Raw genomic sequence first — 17,728 nt, forward strand, 5'->3', positions numbered from 1 at the left:
GGGGAAATTTAAGCATCAGGGACAAACCAGACAGCCGCACTCATTTCACGGGCGTGACCCTCATGGGAATCGTGAACGTGGAGCGGGGAACAAACCCAGCTATCGATATAAACAGCAAAGCCGGACAATGACCTGGGTAATACATGAGAATTAAGGAAGACTGAGCAGACCTGGGACAGATGTGATCGTCTTGTCCAAACTTGGGCTAAATGCATGCTGAAGAAGGTCCCCAACACAATAACCCCTATGCAGAAACCTATTAAATTGTTAATGCACAGTGAAACCGGAAGCATTAAGTAAAACAGCGTGACTATCAACACGAGGGGGCTGATTTACATGCGGGGCTGGGGCAAATAGAAATCTACTACAGGATGGGGGAAAGAGCCGGCCAGTGGTACGCGTATGATCGCCTTGGTTACGGGTATCAGATAACGGGCTTCTCACCACACAACCAGGAAGACGGAAACTGTTGACTGACACCGCGGTGACGTGGGGGGACGGCGAGGAGGTAGGGGGGCGGCGCCAAGCACAGAACCCGACATTTCTGTTCAGAGCCTCTCAGACCTGTGTTATGGTCCTCTAAGGAACCCATGATTTTAGAGATGTTTGCGCGAGACACACATTTACTGCCATAAAGAACACTATTCCCCGTCATTTCATTTCTGTGTGAAGATCAGAAGACCATGAAGAAGAAATGCGCTGCCTATGCGCGTCTGCGACATGCTAACCAGCAGCGCTGCTGGTTTACCGTGCGCTGCGCATCTGTCCTACCAGCATCCAAAATGACATTTTGCAGGGACAGAAGGGAGAAGACCGAGTGAACTTGTGAACCAGACTGGATGTCAAACAAACGCTTTTGCTTGTGCAACTGCCAGATGCGGAGCATTAAAAATGCAAAGCCCACGAGTGCATGCGTGACTGTGCATGTGTTGGGGGGGGGGGATGACTTGTGCTTGATGTTTAGGTCTTAATTCTGCCTCCAGCATCAACACAAAGATCAAGGTATTTGTCTGGCTGCAGCATTTTTTATCCTCCCCAAAACTGTCCATGGAGGATTTTAAAAGGAGTATTTAATGGGGACCTGACCGTACCTGTGAAGGTCTCTTCATGAGGAGGTATGACTCATACATTAATTACTTTCTAAATGCCCCATTCTTACCTGCTTGATTCGATCGGCCGAAATCTGTGGAGGTCGACCCGAATGGGTTTTTGTTGGCTGCGTCCTCGCTCGGCTTCCCCCCGAGGCCACTGAAGAAGCCGCCGGACCCCGCAGTCGTCCCGGCGGCACTGCTGGCCCCAGGCCCAAAAAGGCCACCTCCGGATGGGGCCGACTGACACGCACAGACAGGGAGAAAGAGGAAAAAAAGAACGAAATACATGTGACAGTGGGCAGAGGGGTCCTACTTCAAAATAAAAGCCTGAACTGAAGCTGAAGGGACCAAACTGCACCAGACACATCCAATAATCGAAAAAGCAATAAACCAATGAGGTGCTAAAAGGGAAAAGAAAATAAAGGTCACATCTTGAAGTCTCTAATGCTATACAGAGCTGCCAAACCAGTCGGCTGGTGCCAAGACCAGCATCAACAAGAGATCACAAAGACGCAGTCTGCACACAGCGCAGGGCGCAAGGACAGTCACAAGAAAGACTGCCTGTGAATCTGTGACAGCTTCACCTTCTCACCAGACTTAATGTGCTGGGACAGAGATCAGCACTACGTCCCGGATGCAGGACAGAGTGCTTTGAACAGATTGTCGTTGGGGGAAGGTGGGGGAGATTTAAATTTTGTGTCTTCCGAAGGACTCCGTAATGGTGTGGGGTGCCGGCCTGTCCGGCAAGCGGACAGCTGGGGGGGGGGGGTGGGGGGGGGGCGCCTCACCTGTCCGAAGACACTGGCGCCGCTGGTTTGCTGGCCAAACAAAGGCGCGGAGGTGCTGCCAAATGCTGTGGGGGCAAAACCAAATATAGCCAAGGATCACAACACAGACCTAATCAAAAGGGCAAGTTTCTTTAACGGTTAAATGAATTAAGAGCTGATGACATGCTGCCCCCCCCCCTTCCATGGGTAACCACCTGAAAGCGATACCGTAGAATCAAAGAAGCAGGACCCCTCCCCCCCCCCCTCCCCCCAAGCTGCTCGTCACAGATACTGCAACCAGTGCCCTGAAATGACGACTACGCTGTAAATAAATGACTGTAGAGAAGCTGAAGAGAGATCGATGTTCTGAGGACTAGAGCTGCAAAAAAAAAAAACTGAATCGCAATTCTTTTGTTTAGAATTGAGATCACGATTCTGTGTAATGATTTCATTTCTTAACCTGCACTCATTAAACTGTAAAAGGAAACAAAACATGACTGTGCCAAACATATGACTGATCTAGGACCGGCATATCAACTTCCACCAAAAAGGAAACGCCCAATTCAATTAGGGTGACCAAAGGTGCCAGGACCAAAAGTGCCAGTGGGGTACTTTGATACTTCAGTTTTTTGGGGTGGGAACGCTTTGTCGAAGTCATGCAAATAGTCTGCCTCTACAATGTAATACAACCACAGTGTTGAAAACATTTGTGAACTCTGAAAACAATGAGATAAAAAAAAATATATAATTATAATAATAATAACAATAATAATAATAATAATGGATGCGAAGACCCAAGTGATCCTAACTCATGCAAAAGCAGCAGAGTTAACCGTTAACCTGATTTTTAAATATATACTGCATAATTTCGAAAAGAAAATTAAAATTGCGAAACCTGGTACAGTTAAATCCAGTTATAACAGACTTCAAGGGACCTGGCAAAACAGTCCGTTATACCCAGAGTTGCTGTATGCCCAGAACACAACTACAGGACCCCTTTTACTCATGCCAAACCCCAGCAGACACACTTATGATATACATTATTATATTGTACATGTAGTAATCCAACTTTACCTGACCAGATGCGTGACTATTAATAATCCCGACTACATATCTGTGCTGGATATCACCGGCACGCCACGCGCCTTGTAGGCGGAGCTTGCATGTCTGTTATGGCGAACAGAACTACAGCTAAAAGCAGCCCTGGGGACCAAATTGTTTGTCCGTTACAAGCAAAATTCCGTTACATGCAAGTCCGCTATATCCGATGCCTTTTCTGCATGATCTTAAAGGAAGACGGTCGGGACCAGCGGACCTCGTCCGTTATAGACGATATTCTGTTATAAACGAGTCCACTATAGCGGGATTATACTGTTTTTTTTCCTATGACAGACTAAAAATGTTTTAGCGAAACAAACTCCCTGCATTATAATGTCTGTATGCAGAATTAAACTTAAGAAGTCCGATCTTAATCATGCTGACAGGCGAAGTAAGAACTGCACATGCACGAGATGCGATGTTGAAGCACCAAAAGTAAGGTACCCGGTGTGGTGGGAAAGGGTCTTTTAAAGAGACTGCAGGATTACGGAACACCTGAGACTCTGGGGAAAAGCAGAAGCCATTGTTTTGATCTAGCTGATGAAATACAATGCAGAAGAACCATTGAAATTTAGAAAGGAGATTGTATAGAGGCGTGAATCACGATCGCGATTATTTTCATGATTAATTGAGCAGCCGTACTGAGAACTCTCTTAAAGGTATCAGGATCCTAGAGGACACAGACTAACACCCTCCCACCCCCTGTCCTATACACATACACACATGCCTCCGCCCCTCCCTTGGAACTGTCACAAACAATTATGATGAACAATTATGATATCCACCTCTCATTTCACCTACAAATTTTTATTTGCAAATAAAAAGTCTTATAGTCAACTTCTGAGGGTGAGACACTGCAGCTTGTAATTCATACTGATTGTTTTGGTGCCCTTCTCTGTGCTAACTGACCCCATGAAAAATATGTTCTTATAAAAGGCAGAGTAGAAACCTCAAGACTCCTCGGTCCAGCTAGAGGTTTTCAAAAAAGGAGCCTGTATCTCAAAGCAGGACTTCTTTGCTTAGCCGGACTAGTCAGATTTAAAGCACCGCAGTTTAAACGGACTTTTCTCTTTGTTCGCTTACGTTAAGCCCAGACTAGCTTAAATCCGACAAGTTATCCAACTAAGACACCCTGCTTCCTGATACAAGCCCCTGGTGGTGCCCGAGGAGCCCGTTTCACACACACCCTACGTGGCCCTGAGGGTGGATTATTATCCAGTAAAAAAACAAACATGGTGCACTTAAGCCTCAGATAATAAACGCTAAACAATTGAAACATTTTACGGTCATACGCAATATTACACAAGCCGCCCAGGAAGAGAAGCTTGTAGTTGTCTGATGCTAATTTACATCTCACTCACAATCCTGCGGGATCTTTTACCCACCAGAGGCAATCTCTAAAAGAGGGAAGTGCTCCTTCCTGAATGAAGCAGTGGAGCTGGCAGACCTGAACTGATTAGCATTTAAGTTGGAGGGAGACGGACAACCAATAAGAGGCTCTGTACCTCACAGCCATAGCTGTGCAGCGAATGTCATCCCAGCGCTCATGACTCGTTTGATACGAGACGCGGCAGGCGGAGTGTGTCCCGGGGCACCTAGCGAGGCGTCACGCGGTGCCGACAGTCCATTAACCGCAAGCAGCCGAGACAGTAACTCTTCACTTTAACCTAAACCACTATTTTTATAGACTCAAAAAAAGAGCGAGTGGGGAAAACACACATTTTTAATGGCAGACTGTCACTCAGGATTTCATACTCGTCCATGTGGACCAAGTGGGAAAAGTCATCCGGCAGCCAGTTACCGGAATGATCAAAGGACAGCTACCACAGAGGGCGAGTTTAAAGTAAATTTGTGTAACAAATGACAGGTTAATTTGGTTCTTTTCTTTCTATAATTCCTCCCTGTCAGTCAGCTGGCATGTAGGGTAAGTTTTATTTTAACATAACTGTGTGTGCGCTGCACAGATATTGATTTGCGGCGTGATTAGAAAGATCACGCAACTGAAATAAATCACACAAATAAGACACAAAAAGTAGAGATGCAATGTTAATGCTAAAACAAGAATGTTGGTTGCAACCAGATAAGATGTATAAAGTGAATTATGTTGTTTTCTCGTAGCCTGCAGTCTTTGTACTCCAGGCCAAAATAAGAGTTTGATCCAAAGACCCTCCATTAAAATTAAGACTCCACACTCTGGACAAAAAGTCTGCCACTGGCCTACTGCCTCCCAGAGGACACCCAACCTTAATTTGCCATGATCAGCGTGACATCAGAGTGATACCACAGCAAACACTGACAGATGAGCACTTCACCGGCCTTCCAGGGGAGATCTCTGAAGCCTCTTCCATCAAGATGGGGCCTAACCTCACATATAAACCGAGATCCACACCCATAAAGCTCCCGCACTGTGAGTGTTTTTACAATAAAATACCGACAAAAAAAGCAATCGCGTTTAACTGTGGTAGTGTGGCAGAAACTTTGAAAGCATTTAATTTAAACTTTGTTGTCTGTCCTTTAAGAAAATCACACCGTAAATTAATCGGATGCCGAATTATGGGAAAAATTCACCCTGCTTAGGTTACGAGCAAGTCTGAAACACGACATGATTCACGCAGTGTCCATCCATCAGCAACAAATGCTTTTTGTGCATCCTACAGCAATCGTTTTGATATATGGACTTTTACGCAAAGAGATCACAGTACTATCACCCATTTTCCTTTGTCTATTAATTTAAACAACCTTTAGGACTACTGTTGTTAAATTCAGTATTAAACAAGTGCATGTATTACAGAAAAATGTCGTGATAATTACTCAGTCTGGGTCTCCAGTATTAAACATATACCATTAATAAGCTATACATTTATTTCAATTAATGTATTTAAATAAATCACTAAGGGGGCTATGAACACGTTTGTTATCCATTGTCATTAACATTTAAAATGTGGTTTAGACAAAAAGAAAAAAAAAATGAATTTCTGATTAGGGTTACTGCAGATAATTTCACCGGGAAGGGCTCTGCTCTTCGTAGATGATCAAATATAAATGAAATGGATACTTAGTGCAGTGATAAACAGTTAACGTGCCCCCCTTTATGCTGTTATTTTATAGCCACCTTTGCAATGTTCTCTGGCATTTCAAAATCGAATTAAACTTGGCATTAGTGTGATGTTTTTTTCCCCCAAGTTGGGAATCAGGGGAGAAGGAACGAGCCAGCACATTTATCTGCACAGGTGGACCAGGGCCTGCCCATGTCAGGGTGGTTACCAAACCCAGAAATTAGGCTGTGTGGGCAGTGTTAGAATTAGCTCCGAAACGGGACACTGGCCATTAGCGCTGTGGCACGCAGGACTGTACTGCCTTGCTGCAGCCCTCTCACATGATCTCCACGTCGGATCAGCTGCTTTTGCCGGCAGCCGGGCAGCTGGCCGGTCTCCAGGGAGGGGAATGCAGGGAATGAGCCACGCCCTTCTCTCCGGCCACCCTGACCCCACTGACGGTCAACCCCACAACCTCCGAAAGGGCGACAGAGCTCTCACACACTCCAGCATGGGATGTAGGCTAGACAAATCCTGGAATTCTCCTGAAAGATGGCTCTACATGGCCATCCTTCTCATATATGAAGACTACAGTGCCTCTTTAGTGATATTACATCATCAATCAAATAGTCCCTTATGACACAAGGTTGCTTCAATCCGTCAAATGTTATCAGCACAAAAACAATACAAGAACAATCATTTATTTACAGTACAGGAACAAAACTAGACACGTCTGAAAGATGGGGATGTCACAGTCCCAGACAAATCTCAGTGCTGCTGACGAGGGCATTCCCCATCATTCAGTTACATGGGCACCGCAAAAGCCTTTCTTAATAGAGATGTTTCGATGAAGCCTGAGCTCCCTATACACTCTGGAGACTATGTGAAAGGGGCACCCCCCCCACCCTCAGAAACGATGCCAAATGTGCTGGAAATTTTGGGCAATAAAGAACAAACTGAACTGAACAAACTTATGACTGATTACAAGGATCTGATCAGCCTACAGTTGTGCGCTGCTGCTTAATATCAGTAAACCTCGGCAGTTGAACTAGAAAAAAAACAATTCAGCGCTAGCGTCCCGACATGCAGCAGGCCGTTTTAAGAGCAGGCAACAGACCATAACCACAAACACTTAAAACCATATTCTAAATGCGTTTACATTTTTTTAAAAATATAATAAAGAAACCACTACCGGTTGTGGCTCTCCCCCCCCGGGAAAAAGGTGAGCACTAATGAAGTACATGCCTTATTAGTCACAAGCCAGCGTGCTGAAGCGTTCTGGGCAGAAAGCGGGCTGCCATGCGGCAGAAGACAGGAGACTGCCGTGGAGGGGGGGGGGGCAGATCCGGGTTCAGCTGTGCCACTAATCACCAGTCTCCCTTTCCGAATGAAAGCTGACCACTGCAGAGTTGTAACCGTGCAGAGAGCCGTCTGCGGTGCTTCAGAGAAGTGCGACGGTGACTAAAGGGGGCACATCACGGTGAAGCTGCCCCGCATTCAGAGCGGCCCGCGTGGGGCACCACGCAGTCGCCGGGGATCTCCGAGCGGCGGGGCACAGAACACGCATTTGAATCCGGCTTCCTAAGAGAACTTCCCGATTTCACAGTGCTCCACCGCAGAGCTTGCAGATGGATTTCCTACCAATGCCATCACCAATGCAATTACGGACTCCTAAAAGCACTGCCGAAAATCCCCCCAAAAAAGTCTAAATTATTAAATTATTAAGCACTTTCCCTTATTGGGGGGAAAAAAAAAAACAAAAAAAAAACTACAGCTTGTTTTGAGGAAGACATTTTTCCAGATTCCCAAACCAGCGACAGAAGCCAGCATGGCAAAGACAGACATGCGTGCTCACTTACCGGAAGGCTGTCCGAAGCCAAACCCTGTGGAGGAGGTGGTCGTTGGGGCACTGCTTCCGAAGACGGATCCCTGGCCGAACCCGGAGCTCTGCTGCCCAAAGGCGGGAGCGGCGCTATGTCCGAACAGGCTGGCGCCGGCAGCCGTGCTGCTGTTACTGGCGCCTATCTGCCCAAAGGAGAAGGAGCTCGCACCTCCGGAGGCGGGTGAACCAAAGAGACCACCACCGCTGCTGGAGGCCGGAGCGGCAGCAGCTGCCTGCCCAAAGCCGGGACTCGACCCGAAGGCCGGCTGGCCGAACCCGAAACCACCGGAAGAACCGGCGGCAGGCTGACCGAACCCGGCCACCTGCCCGAACACGGGCTTCCCAAAACCAGAGGTCCCGACGCCGAATCCACTAGACCCGAAGCCGCTGGAGGAGGTGGTGGTGGTGGTAGTGGTGGTGGTGGTAGTGACCGTGCTTGCCGGCTGCCCAAACACGGAGGCGGTGGTGGGGAGAGCACCGGCCGTGGTGGAGCCCAGACTCGGAACCGGGGTCGTGACCGGCGCCGCCGTGGAAACGACAGGGGCTACAGCACCGACGCCTGGGGTGGTGGAGTTTGTGCTGACCACTGGCTGGGCGAAGATGGAGCCCGGTTTCTCAGACACAAGAGCCTGGCTAAGCAGCCCTTGCTGGGCGGGAGCCGTGACTGGTGTCGCGATGACTGCACTTTCTGTGGCCTTGGCAGTCTCGGTTGCTGGGGTCTGGGTTGCCTGAGGGGGTGCAACAAGAGGCGTGGGATTCTGGGCAGCTGTGGGCACAGGTGAGGGAGCCGGAGACGGGGGAGTTAAGGGCTTTTCCGGCATAGCTGCAGGGATGGCGGTTTCCGCGACGACAGCTTGGGTGGAAGATGACTGAGTGGCGATGACATCCCCAAAAGGTGTGGCGACAGAGCTGTCCAGTGTGGTCCCTGTGGGTTTTGGGATGTCCGCAACTGCAGGGGTCTCAGAAATGGCCACAGTGGGTTTGGTGCCAGGGGCATCCATGGCTGCAGGGGGCGCTAGAGGGGCCGCGAGGAGGTCTGCGAACGAGGTGGGGGAGGAAGCAGGGGCCTGTGCTTCAGGCTGCGTCACAGAGAAGGCGGACTTGGCGGCAGCAGGGGGGCCTGGTTCAGGAGGTTTGAAAACCCCCCCGGAAGGAGTTGCCGTAGTTACCGTGGCGCCCTCAAATATGGTCGTGCCAGTCTTAGGCGGGTCCCCTGATGCAAGTTCTTCCACAGAAGCAGCTAGTTCCGCCGGTTTACCCAATCGGAAGCTGCCTCCAAAGCCGAAGTCAGATACGGACGTCCCAGGGGCACCTTCGTTCGGACCGAATGAGAAGGACGTGGGGGCGACGGGTTTGGGGGCTTCCCTGGGCTCATCGTCCCCCTGCCCCACCCGGAGCCCCGAGAAACTGCCCAGAGTCTCTCCAGCCGAGCCAGACTTGGGCATCTGAGGCTCCGTCTTCAAGGTGGCCGAGGCGGACGCTGCCTTAGCAGGCTCCCCGGAACCACTGGCCAAAACGGTGGGAGAACCAGTGGGTGTGGGAACGGGGGAAGTGGACTTGGGGACGAGACTGAAGGGAGCCTCCGGAGCAAATACCAACTTACTCACACTGCCAGAAGTGAATGAGAACTTGTTTGACGGACTGACATCCTTTCCTGTCAAAAATAAAACAAGCCCGTTTATCCATCATTCTATAACCTTAAGGTCTTAACCCAACGCAGAGTAGCTTTCACATCAGTACAGTCATACTGTACCTAGAGCCACTCCAGTCCCATGTGGTGTCAGTGTTGTGGTACTTAAGGGTGAGAAATTAAATCCACCAGCAGGCCTGTATATTAAACAAATACACAAAAAAGACAATTACCTTGAAACATCTATCAAACTGTCCTCCAAATCTAAAACGCACGACATGGGAAAAAAAAAAAATCTATGCATTTCTGGAGAGAATCTCCACATGCTGACATCTACCATCACAGAGGGCACGGCCAACAGTACTTACATGGCAGAGAAAGTGAAGATCTTGCCCGTCTGCTCGACAGCGGGATTGAGGGCGGAGATGGTAGCTGGGGTGGAAATAGAGGCAGGAGATCCTGGAGGGGCTTCCAGTTTTTGGGGCCCACCTGACAGACGGGATGAAAAGGCGGGGGGCTGTGAATGAGACTCCACGGTATACATGCCATACTTGCACAGGGAGGTGTTTATTGTGGCTAATGGTGGCCAAATGCTACTGAAAGGAAAGGTGAACAGGAAACTTCTGCTCTACAAAGCAGTGCTCAAAACCATGTGCAGAACTGACCACTGCACACCAGTAGATCCAAACACTGTCATCATGATCTCATAATGCAGCGGCTTGCCACTAGTTTTTCAGTTAATAAGCCATGTTGTTGTCAGAGCTCCAATTCCAGCCAAACTTACCAAAGACAAAGATGGGCTGAGAACTGTCCCCTGTTGAGCCAGATGCTTTCACACCTGGGGCGGAGTTCTAAGAAAAATCAGAAAGATATATGCAAGATGAGTAATTTGCATTTATGAGAACATGTTGTAGGCTACGATCAACAAGGCCGCGAAGATTACACTGGAATGAGGAACGGGGCAGAGAACACGAGGGTGTGGCACTGTTAGGAGATGAAGCTGGAGGACGGGGCAAACCAGCTCGTACCCGTTTGGCCTGATTCGTGGCTGTAGCTGCCAGCATCTGATGAACCACCTGGGCAGCGGACGCCGGGACGGAGGCGCTGATGGAGAGAGACACAACAGAGTTTCATTAAGGTTGCATGACTGTAGGGGGCGCCCAAGACACAAATACACATTTGTATTCATATCATTGTGGGGACCCATCCATCCAATCATTTCTATGGGCAAAACCCAAATCTCAACAATGACAACCTTAACCCCTACCCAAAGTAATCAAACAAAATACAAGATGGTCCCTGCAATGTCAAAAAAAAAAAAGTTAGTCACATTGTGGGGACATTTGGTTCCCACATTGTAATATATACATCACACACACACACACACACACACACACACACACACACACACACACACACACACACACACACACACACACACACACACCACAGGAAAAAGAAGGCCCCTTGGCACAGAAAACTATATGTGGTAATACTGCAGTAATCGAGTGTAGTGCTCTGGGTATCACCTGCAGTATGCATTACTGCTGTGCTTCCCCTTATGGACACTAGAGGTCCCTCTAAGACACCCTGGGCCCCTAAGCAGCATGAAACCAGCCCCCTACCCCAGCACAGGGGGTGCAGACGGCTGAAATGAAACAGGGCCACGACCGTGCTTGTTAACAGCTCTTAACGGGCTGAGCCGCCCTAGGGGGGCCCTTATAAATATTTCCACTTAAATGGTCCTTACATTTAAGGTAGCACTATGAAGGTTATTTAACACTTTCTGAATGAAAACTGCTCCCTCAATGGGCGGGGCACAGACATCGGTGTGGGTTCCAATTGGACACGATTTTCCTGTAGTAAAGAACGGAAGACCGAAATTCGAGTAGTTCCAAGTGTGTCCTTCATGCGGCTTGGGGGAGCCTCATCTGAGGGAGGGTATGTCAGGCAACAGGAGCCAGATGCCTGGCAATGTTCACCAGGGTGGGGCGAAGGGCGGAAACCGAAGTGTGTGCAGTCGCCTTATTGCAGGGCAGACGGGGGGGTTAGATCAAGGCTGGCGGGCAGGACGGAGCAGCAAACACAGGTTCCAGCTGCTGGTTTACAATCAGCAGCATCCCTCCCCGGAAATCACTCTCAGCTCACGTAATATCAGGGCATACCCACGAGCTTGAGAAGAACAGACATCCGGGTTATTTTAAAAACAGTGCCCAACCCGAGCTTGATTGCACTGTTGGAACCTGCATGGGGGTGGTATTATGAAGATGGAAGCTCTGCCATGGCTGTGTCTGGATTCAGGGGCTGCTTCCTTCGAAGGACACAGTCTACAAAACCTTTGTAAGCTGCAACCTTCGAAGGTCCGTACAATGAATCTTGGGATATGCTGGGCTGCAAAGGATCCAACGGGCGGCCAAGTTTCTCGACTGCATTTGAAGAAGCCTTCGAAATGGGACAGTCTTGTCTCGTCGCTGTGACGTATTCGGACGTCAAATGTAGCCTTGCAGCCCCTGAATTGGAATATACCCGATATATGCAGAAGCAGGAAGCCACCCCTGCCAGCTGGCTGCTGCAGCAGTCTTGGAGGTGTAGCCCATTTCATTCCAGGCTGGTATCGGAGATCAATGGCCTGACAGGATATGGAAGACCAGGCTAGTGAAGGGATTGGGGGTGAAGTCACACCCTCCTTCACTCCCACAAAAACCAGATATTCATTCCGCATAACTTGCCCAGCTCAATGTGAGAGTGTTGGAGACCATGCAAGTGAAGACGTGATAATTACATACTTTGACGGGCACCGCCGCCTTGCGTCTGGGGCCCCGAACACACGCCTGGCCACTTCTGGGGCTCCCATAAGGCTAACGCCAAACACACAGATGCCCACAGCAGGACGACGTAACCGTGCTCACCTATAGAGTAACCTCAATGTCGACCTGAACAAATCCAAGACATGATTACTGTCCTCGCACAGGGTCTCTGGCCCTTAAAACCGTCCAAAACCTCACTGAGGAGTCATTTCTTATGGCCGGGTCTCCAACAGCCAGCCAGCTAACTACCCGGCTGCTCGCCTCTCTAAGACCTTGACAATCTGCCACAGTTACAACAGCACAGGTGGAGAACACAGATGTTAAACCACAAATGAAAAGGAAGAGCATTTCCCAGGAAACCAGGGCTGAGAAAAAAAAAAAGGAACTGTTCTTTCCACACGATAGTTAATCATGCAAGATTTATAAAGTTTCACTTCCTTTGGAAAATGTCATCAAGTAAATTACACCTGGAAATCTCCATTCATTTTCATAGCACATGAAAGATTATTTGATGACTGGCTGCCACGTGCCCGTAACTAGACAAACATGTTGACGCATTAATCAAATTTAACAATGACTTCCTTTTAACGGCGGTACATTTGCACAGTGCACATGCGTTTAGAGGTCAATCTAGATCCAGTATCAGAGTCTTTTTTCTTTTTGCTTACAAGCCTCAAAAGCTTTCATTTCTTTTCAACCGTTTGTCAAGTTCAGCAGCTATCAGCTAAATTAAAGCCATTAAGCGCACAGCCTGGGTGACAGTGGAGGTCTCACCTCCCTCCCACATGCACTTATTGTTTAAGGCTGCAGTCAGCATGGTTGTGGGGGTGGGTGTGGCACGTTTAAAATGAACACAAAGGCCACTGTCATCCAAAGAGGACACGGGAACCAAACTCTGCTGTGAAAGGCATCCTGTGACAGTCATGACAACTGCCATTAGCTAGGCGTGGAGGCACTCGATGATCAGAAGCGGCCAGCAGGGATCAGATAAAAATGGCACATTGGATAGAGCCCAGTCGAAACGCCATGTGTGTCAAACAAAAATGACAGCCCACACACACATGGCGCACCTGAAACCACATACCTGCACAGTACGCACTGAATTTGGTTAGAAGTATACTATTTGGATGGTAATCCAGTACATACTATATGTATGCATGGAACCGGCATGCATGCACTCGGACAAACTGAGCTTGCCATCTGACTACCTTGACCTCTATGAAAGTTAAAAACTATTAAAAATTATATCGATCTTGTGTGGGATTGTTTTCTACTTTAATCTATACAGACATGGCATTTCCTCCCTCTATCCTGACAAAAATTTTGGAGCGAGCAACATTCTTCACCATTACAGTGGCCTTCTGGGATAGGGTAGTGTCCATCGTTTGCACACATCGGAATTTCACAGGATGCAGTATGTCATCCAGGTATCGCTCGCCTATTGTCTCATCCATAATGAGGATTCGAATGCACTGCATTTTGCATATTGTATTTCGACTGCTACATAGCAATTTTGGATGCAATTGTGGTACAGACACAGACACAGACACAGACACAGACAGACACAGACAGACACACCCTTGTTTTGCACAACAGAAAATGGAGACGGTCAGGTTGTAGCACCAGTTCAGCTTGCCACATCGCTAACGACGCAATCAGCGCATTTGCGGTCGGCTTCTCTCTCCATTCCCAAAAATCCAACGTTCACCGAAGCTCATCCGCGTGCTGGAAATGACCCTGAGGGTATCTAGGTATACAGCAGTCACCCAACCCCCCACGAGTGGAACAATCAATATGTTAATTCAAGTTTACAATGATGCCAGCAGCTACAGCCAAACAGAGGAAAAGTTCTCAGACTATCAGCAATGTGGCTGATACGCTCACACCGGACGGGTGCTTAGATCGCCTCCAGAAGGCTTTGATAGGTCCTTAAGTCCATAGAGACTATTCAGGGCTTCTGTGAATCACTTACCATTTTACTACACCATGATTTTTCCAACAAGAAAATGAACCACTATCTGGAGGAGTCCTCTGCACCGTGAAATAAAGAGAAACGGCTCTGAAGAATTTACACAGGTAGCTTCCTAAATTGCCAAGACTGCACACCTTTTCACAACAAGAAGAGTACATTGTGCAGGCAGGAGAACACGAACAAGTTGGTGTAGTTAGGTTGCAATCAACTAGGATCGTCCTTCAATTGTCTTCACCTTCAGCAACCATAAATCATTGTTTTTCTAGGAAACCATTTGCCATTGTTGGGCTCCTCCAACCGGTTACAGCGAACAAAAAGGTGTTATACCTCAACGTGCTTCTGTGAAGCCGGAGGACACGAATATCTCTAGAAGTGTCACTGGTTGCTCAGGTAACCATCCACCCATGAAAATGAAAGCAGGCCAAATATGTAAGTGACAGAAAGTTGCGTGAGGGGTGTTAATGATTAAGACGTGTCTGTGAAATAGGTGTTTTCCTTGCCATCGACCACTGATTCGCATAAACTGGAAGCCTGCCGAACTGCTGAAGCAGAACACGCTCAAGAGACTTGCCACCTTAAACGCATATGCCATCTATACAAACACGCGGATGACATCATTTACACTGTTCAAATATAAACTACCAGCATTCTCCATAATCCATAAACACATTTGGGCGAGCTCAGAAAAATTAACCCGCCAAACGAACCACCAACACGCAAAATGCAACAGCACAGAGTCACATGGGCTCTACGGATACAAGTGCATTGATAATCTATACAGCAAGGTCAAGCCAGCTGAGCATAAGCAAAACAGAACTTAGTTCAAAAAATGTTCAGCTGTACCCTCATGCAAACGGACACAATCTAATAAGAGACAAAAAAACACTATACATGCCACTTACTATCATTTCCACATGGTCTGCATGGATCCCCAAACAGACTATGCTACATTAGCTGTCATATTGCTGTGCTAAGTGGCTGTGAGGCTTGGTTGGATGAAACATTTATCAAGCAAGGCAAGTACCTTAAAAACAGGGACCCAAAACAGCAGCAAAACCAAACTGAACAAACCCCTTGCCTTCTTGTGCTCATTCCTGCCCATCTAACAGAACCACATTGTCCAAGATGTCTTGATTGGGGCCTCATGAATGCAACGAGCAGCTGCCTCTCATCAAATGGAGATACGGTTATTGTTTTGGAAGCGTGATAGGGATTCCCCTCTTTCACCATGAAAGGAAGAGACATACTGTCCTCGTGCTGGGTCTCCACCAGCTCCCAAAATGCAACACAGCACACTTTTTAAAAAAGACAGTGCGAGTATTACAAGGCGAGAAAACACAGTACATCAAAACCTGATGCAGACATCAATGTGGTTAAAGGCCAGGACAAAGAGGCTCAGCTCCCATGAGACAAGCAAGTTTCCCCCCTTGCAAGTTTCCTCTGCTTCAGCCAAGCTAAAAAAAGGATGTACAGCAGGGCTGTCCCACTCTGTTCCCAAGGGTTAGGGCAAGCTCTACATTCATGCTGGACGTCAGCTCGTAAAGACATGAAGGCAGTCACACGACACCAGGCACTAATTAAAAGGCACTGCTAACGGTCTTGGGCACCCCTGGCTGCAGAAGGTAACACCCTGGCAAACCACCACCCCCCCAATCAAGGAAGAGCAGTATGGTTACAATCGAGCTTAACTGACCTGATGACTGTGGACACTGGCTCGGCCGGCCCTTTGTCCTTCAGCTCCTGGACATTCACCACCTGGGGCACCGTCTTCAAGTTGGACTCCGTCAGCGAAGTGGAAACTGTTCCTAGGGAAATTGGGGGGAAGGGGGGGGGCAAAAACACCTTCATGAGGACGCTTTGAGATTATGACAAATCATACTCAAAATGTAAACAACACTCAACAACTAGGGCTGCACAATATTGTCATATCACGTTGCAATGTGAAGTATCCGTCAGTAATATTGCAATATGAAATTACCAGAAATAAGCTACAACCAAATACATAATTATCAACTACCAACACTACGTCAAATAAGTCGGTGTTGCTGTGCTGACAACTGCAATGTGATTATTGTGTAGTAATATATTGTGCGGCCAAAAACTCAAAGGGAATCAAATAAGGAATACGCATGACTCCGGCAAAAAAAATTACGCAAGTTTTCAGCATGAAGTTAAACAGTAATGAGAGACACTAACCCCCCCTGGTGGCAGCACAGTGAACACACCACTGCCAAAATCCAAATCCCAGCTAGGGCTGCAACGAACACGAATTCGACACATACCGTTCATGGTACTTCGTTTTCCGTTTGGAATGCACAATGAAGCAAATTAATACAGCAATTGACACGGGTGGAACCTAAATTCACAAGTAGATGTTCAACACAGAAAACATTATACTAATTTTGGCTACGAGTTCACTATAACTAATGCTGCTAACGTCAGTCAGTTAGTCAGTCATAATCGGCAGTTTGGGAAGAGAGAGCAGCTGAAAAAACCAGGACTGTCAGTCGGCTCTGTTATTCCGAACTCGAATATGTTCGTTTTTTTAATATATGTTTTTTCACACATTTGGTGCTTGTCACATGATTGCCTGCCTTGCACCAATTGCTAGGAGAGGGTCTGGACCCCGACGAGCCTGTCCAGGAAAAGCAGGTGAAGAAAATGGATGGGTAGACATTTAAATTTTACAATGTGCAAATGAGTATGTGTCCAACAAAACCATCAACAAATGCCACTGGTTTACAAGAGTTCCTAATTGTGTTTGTCGTTTTAATAAATTCAAAATAAGTTCTACTGCACTGAACCATGAACCTACACCGGATTTTGTTTTTAAAAAAAAAAAAAAAAAAAAACATCTTCTGAGAGGAAAAGGTACTAGAGCTTTAAGACAGTCTACAGATTCAAGGCACCTTTCCTCCCCACGCAAAAAACCCATGGGGGTTCAGACCCATAGGAAGAATTGGACAAAAAGCAGTGATTAACCTTCCGTAGCTCATGCCGTTCAGCTCTTCCCCAGCAGGCTGGCATTGTGTGCGGTACATTAACTGATTAACTAACGGTGTGTGTCTGTGACCGAGCCGTCCCCTAGCTGGGCTGTCTATTCCCACCACCAGCCATGCAATCTGTGCCCTCACACTGTTCAAACCTTCACTGAGAAGATGATACTCAAGTGCAGGACTGCTACAAAAGCGCAAAAGTGAAAATGTTAACATCCGAATAACCGAAGTCGATATAATAAACAAGCATGGCAGTGCGAATCAGCACGGGCATGCAGGGTAAACGCAGAGCATGGTACAGGCTCAGGGTAGTGATGTCTGCTGGCGGAATGTTAGCCCGTTTGTTGCCTTACTGGCGGCACTTCCTGCGTAGATGCAAATGAGGTTTTAACTGAAATATCACACTGAGCTGCGGCAAAGTGGCACAAAATTACAACTATGAGACTAAAA

At 47.7% G+C, this 17,728-nt stretch overlaps 1 protein-coding gene across 2 annotated transcripts in view; it reads right to left on the minus strand.

Moving 5' to 3' along the window:
• Positions 1-17,728, minus strand: part of nup214 (nucleoporin 214) — a 45,895-nt gene that overhangs the window by 10,541 nt on the left and 17,626 nt on the right. For both annotated transcript variants that reach the window (XM_049019683.1, XM_049019682.1), the window contains exons 24-31: positions 15,976-16,087; positions 10,532-10,607; positions 10,288-10,354; positions 9,872-9,992; positions 9,627-9,700; positions 7,851-9,527; positions 1,880-1,944; positions 1,160-1,331 (exon numbers count right to left, since the gene is read on the minus strand). In XM_049019683.1, the coding sequence (XP_048875640.1) occupies positions 1,160-1,331; positions 1,880-1,944; positions 7,851-9,527; positions 9,627-9,700; positions 9,872-9,992; positions 10,288-10,354; positions 10,532-10,607; positions 15,976-16,087 (2,364 nt within the window). The remainder of the gene's footprint in view (positions 1-1,159; positions 1,332-1,879; positions 1,945-7,850; positions 9,528-9,626; positions 9,701-9,871; positions 9,993-10,287; positions 10,355-10,531; positions 10,608-15,975; positions 16,088-17,728) is intronic.

Source organism: Brienomyrus brachyistius, chromosome 7 (genome assembly GCF_023856365.1).
Source record: "Brienomyrus brachyistius isolate T26 chromosome 7, BBRACH_0.4, whole genome shotgun sequence".
NCBI classification, from domain to species: Eukaryota; Metazoa; Chordata; class Actinopteri; order Osteoglossiformes; family Mormyridae; genus Brienomyrus; species Brienomyrus brachyistius.